The sequence below is a fragment of the Procambarus clarkii genome, chromosome 33 (genome assembly GCF_040958095.1).
Source record: "Procambarus clarkii isolate CNS0578487 chromosome 33, FALCON_Pclarkii_2.0, whole genome shotgun sequence".
Lineage (NCBI taxonomy): Eukaryota > Metazoa > Arthropoda > Malacostraca > Decapoda > Cambaridae > Procambarus > Procambarus clarkii.
This window is the reverse complement of record NC_091182.1, coordinates 32,443,568-32,448,567: the sequence shown is the minus strand read 5'-3', so window position 1 is coordinate 32,448,567 and position 5,000 is coordinate 32,443,568. Positions and strand designations below refer to the sequence as shown.

Below are 5,000 nucleotides of genomic sequence, written 5' to 3'. Positions count from 1 at the left end.
CATAATTTTAAAACCAGGTATGATAGGGAAATGGGACAGGAGTCATTGCTGTAAACAACCGATGCTCGAAAGGCGGGATCCAAGAGTCAATGCTCGATCCTGCAGACACAACTAGGTGAGTACAACTAGGTGAGTACACACACATATGGAATGCATTAGGCACTAATTTGGTGGAGGCTGACTCCATACACAGTTTCAAATGTAGATATGATAGAGCCCAATTGGCTCAGGAATCTGTACACCAGTTGATTGACAGTCGAGAGTCGGGACCAAAGAGCCAAAGCTCAACCCCCGCAAGCACAAATAGTTGAGTACACATTCACACACATACAGGGGCCTCGCGGCTGAGTGGACAGCGCTCTGTATTCCTAAGGGTCCGGGTGCGATTCCCGGCAGTGGCAGAAACAAATAGGCAGAGTTTCTTTCACCCTAGTGCGTCTGTTCACCTAGCAGTAAATAGGTACCTGGGAGTTTGACAGCTGCTATGGGCTATTCCTGGCCATATGTATGTGTGCGTGGGTGTGTAAGAGAGAAACATATGTAGTACATATGCCACTACACATAAGGGGCATACACACACACACACACACACACACACACACACACACACACACACACACACACCGGCAACCTTGCAGATCACCTGGAAACCTTGACAGCTTCCGGTGATGAGTCTTACGGCAGGTGTGGGGGAAGGAAAGGCAGGTGACGCTACAGGTGTCGGTGTGAGGGGGGGGGGGAGCAGGTGAAGGTGGTGCAGGTGGTATCAATGCGTTCTGAGTGAGTGTCCGGTGGAGCGAGGTGTACCTCTATATGCCCCGCCCCACCACCTGTGTGGTACAATGTAACTTTCCTCGATCGGGAGCCGGTTGGCCGAGCGGACAGCACACTGGACTTGTGATCCTGTGGTCCTGGGTTCGAACCCAGGCGCCGGCGAGAAACAATGGGCAGAGATTCTTTCACCCTATGTCCCTGTTACCTAGCAGTAAAATAGGTACCTGGGTGTTAGTCAGCTGTCACGGGCTGCTTCCTGGGGGTGGAGGCCTGGTCGAGGACCGGGCCGCGGGGACACTAAAGCCCCGAAATCATCTCATGATAACCTCCTCATGTTCATATGGTCGAATCTTGTCTGAAATATGAAGATGAGGTGGTTTCCAGGACTTCTTCTTTCAGCGTATTCCGCCTGTGTACCTTACCGTTCAGGGTTATCTTGAGATGATCTTGAGATGATTTCGGGGCTTTAGTGTCCCCGCGGCCCGGTCCTCGACCAGGCCTCCACCCCCAGGAAGCAGCCCGTGACAGCTGACTAACACCCAGGTACCTATTTTACTGCTAGGTAACAGGGGCACAGGGCGAAAGAAATCTGCCCATTGTTTCTCGCCGGCGCCCGGGATCGAACCCGGGACCACAGGATCACAAGACCAGCGTGCTGTCCGCTTGGCCGACCGGCTTCAGGGTACGAGTATTTCATTATATTTCATTGACTCATTTACATTTTCAGCTTTCATTTGTCTTGTTTTATTTTCTCTCAATTTAAGGAGGCTGTTTTGTCCACCTTATCTACTAGCCTCAGAATCTTGTATGTTGTGATCATAACCCCTCAGTTTATTCTATCCTCTTGAGTAGTGAGATCTACTGCCAATTTGGTGTATCCTTGAAGTTTATTCCTCTTAGCTCTGACAACAATCTTGTTGTAAACCTCTGTACTTTTCCCCATTGACGGTTTCTGTCACACAAAGAGGATTCTGTAATCGTGATGCATATTCCAGTATTGGTCTGACGTAGGTTGTGTAGCTTGCCTTGAAGGAGTCCTGATTTAGGTTTCTATATCATGTTCTAATGTGGGGCAGCGTCCCACTGCAAATTTTTGGCCTGTTTATAAATGCTGCAAATTACTGCTGCAAATTTCTGCAATGCTGCAAATTACTGCACATTTTTGTCCTGTTTATAAACGCCTCGGAAATCATTGTTGGAATTTTATGCACTCCCAAATCTTTCTCCCTTTTCCAATCTTGTATTTGCCTTCTTCTATAGTTTATCGCCTGGTCTTATTTCCCATCTTCATTACTGTACACGTATTGAGACGGAAGTTTAGCAACCACTTATTTTCCCCATTTCTGGGGTTTGTCAAGGTCCTTTTGTAACGTTCTGAAGTCCTCCTGTAACTTCCTGGAGTCCTCTTGTAACTTCCTGAAGTCCTCCTGTAACTTCCTGGAGTCCTCCTGTAACTTCCTGGAGATACCTCAAGAAACCTCCTGTAACTTCCTGAAGTCCTCCTGTAAGTTCCTGGAGTCCTCCTGTAACTTCCTGGAGTCCTCATGTAACTTCCTGGAGATACCTCAAGAAACCTCCTGTAACTTCCTGGAGTCCTCCTGTAACTTCCTGGAGTCCTCATGTAACTTCCTGGAGTCCTCCTGTAACTTCCTGGAGTCCTCTTGTAACTTCCTGGAGTCCTCCTGTAACTTCCTGGAGATACCTCAAGAAACCTCCTGTAACTTCCTGAAGTCCTCCTGTAAGTTCCTGGAGTCCTCCTGTAACTTCCTGGAGTCCTCATGTAACTTCCTGGAGATACCTCAAGAAACCTCCTGTAACTTCCTGGAGTCCTCCTGTAACTTCCTGGAGTCCTCATGTAACTTCCTGGAGTCCTCCTGTAACTTCCTGGAGTCCTCTTGTAACTTCCTGGAGTCCTCCTGTAACTTCCTGGAGTCCTCTTGTAACTTCCTGGAGTCCTCCTGTAACTTCCTGGAGTCCTCCTGTAACTTCCTGGAGTCCTCCTGTAACTTCCTGAAGTCGTCCTGTAACTTCCTGAAGTCCTCCTGTAATTTCCTGGAGTCCTCCTGTAACTTCCTGGAGTCCTCCTGTAACTTCCTGGAGTCCTGTAACTTCCTGGAGTCCTCCTGTAACTTCCTGGAGTCCTCATGTAACTTCCTGGAGTCCTCCTGTAACTTCCTGGAGTCCTCTTGTAACTTCCTGGAGTCCTCCTGTAACTTCCCGGAGTCCTCCTGTAACTTCCTGGAGTCCTCCTGTAACTTCCTGGAGTCCTCCTGTAACTTCCTGGAGTCCTCCTGTAACTTCCTGGAGTCCTCCTGTAACTTCCTGGAGTCCTCCTGTAACTTCCTGGAGTCCTCCTGTAACTTCCTGAAGTCCTTCTGTAACTTCCTGGAGTCCTCCTGTAACTTCCTGGAGTCCTCTTGTAACTTTCTGGAGTCCTCCTGTAACTTCCTGGAGTCCTCCTGTAACTTCCTGGAGTCCTCCTGTAACTTCCTGGAGTCCTCCTGTAACTTCCTGGAGTCCTCCTGTAACTTCCTGAAGTCCTTCTGTAACTTCCTGGAGTCCTCCTGTAACTTCCTGGAGTCCTCTTGTAACTTTCTGGAGTCCTCCTGTAACTTCCTGGAGTCCTCCTGTAACTTCCTGGAGTCCTCCTGTAACTTCCTAAAGTCGTCCTCCTATTTTTACATTCCTCTCCAGCTTCGCCTCATCTGCAAACATTGACATGTGTGAGGTGCGATTTAATACATTGACATGTATTTAAGTGAGTGACCTACTTAAATTAGTCACTTAAATCAGTCACTTAAATTAGATACAGTCGCTGTTCCAGGACCGAGCCTCGTGGGACCCCAGTTTTAAATTGAGGGGTTAACAATTCTCCAAAAAGTTGTTTACTTCTAAGATCAGTTTACCATGCATTCTGATGTGCTGAATTCAAATAATACAATTAAAACTGCTGATTAGACATGGTTTCAAGTGTAAGGGTTATCTTGAGGTTATCTTGAGATGATATTGGGGCTTAGCGTCCCCGCGGCCCGGTCCTCGACCAGGCCTCCTTTTTGTTACACATCCCTAGGAAGCAGCTCGTAGCAGCTGTCTAACTCCCATGTACCTATTTACTGCTAGGTAACTGAGGCACCAGGGTGAAAGAAACATTTTGCCCATATGTCTCCGCCTTCACCGGGGATCGAACCCGGAACCTCAGGACTACGAATCTGAAGCGCTGTCCACTCAGCTGTCAGAGTGGTAACACATTTTGTTTGAATCAACAAGTGGTGGATGCTGCGTGTTTTTCTCCCAGGTTTCTATGATAGATTGGCTATTCTCTCATGACATAGAATCTCTCGCACATCTATTTCGCAACAGCAACCTGTCCTCTTAAAAAGAACGTCGCTTTTGGCCGTTTGCCCGTATGGCCGAATATGGACGTAATTTGAAAGTGAACAAAAAATGAATATAAATTTGGAATTTTTTTTTTCAACAACAGTAAGTTAAGGGTCCTCTGATAGGTTAGGTGGGCAGGAAATTCTCATAAAGTTTCAAAATGGAATGAAAAACGTTAACGGAAAGAATCCTCATCTAATCTTGCCGAGTAAGCCGGACGACTCAAACAGAAAACGGGACAGTACGTCACTTTTGTGAGTCGGTTTCATTTCAAATTACGTCCAAATTTGGTCATAGTGGCGCATACGTGCGAAAAGTGACGTTATTTTTAAGAGAACGGGTTGTACAAAGACAACAGCTGTACTTTGTGTACCCAGCCTGGAGACTCCTCACAAGAGCAACAACCTTCAAGTCGCCTGGTTGATACCTGGTTGATACCTGGTTGATACCTGGTTACCTGGTTGATACCTGGTTAATACGCCACATAGCTGCCACTCATGTTGGTCATAACACAACGGAATGCATGCCAAAACTCTTCCATTATTCAACAAAATAGCTTTTAAGACTAAATTTTTTTAAGTTTAGGGCTAAGCAACCATTTTAAACATCGTGTCGGTTCTCAGTGGCCAAGAATTAGATTAAGGCAGTGTCTGGGATGCTCCCGGACGCAAGTTCGAATCCTCGTCACGGCCCTTGTGGATTTCTTCATAAGAATTAGTCAAGATTGATATCATTTATTTCAGAAGCATTTTTGGTTGTGTTATTCACTTCAGCTTAGCACCTTTTCTCTGACAGTGTTTTCTGTTCTTCGGGTACTCCTTTATTCCTCTTTATTCCTAGTAATGTAT

The 5,000-nt window shown here is 46.6% G+C and overlaps 1 protein-coding gene across 1 annotated transcript in view; it reads right to left on the bottom strand.

Moving 5' to 3' along the window:
- Nucleotides 1-2,573: 2,573 nt before the first annotated feature.
- The window catches only part of LOC138370793 (golgin subfamily A member 6-like protein 22), a 2,611-nt gene continuing 184 nt past the window's right edge, over nucleotides 2,574-5,000 (bottom strand). Inside the window, exon 2 of the mRNA XM_069335396.1 lies at nucleotides 2,574-3,432. Within this exon, the coding sequence (XP_069191497.1) occupies nucleotides 2,574-3,432 (859 nt within the window). The remainder of the gene's footprint in view (nucleotides 3,433-5,000) is intronic.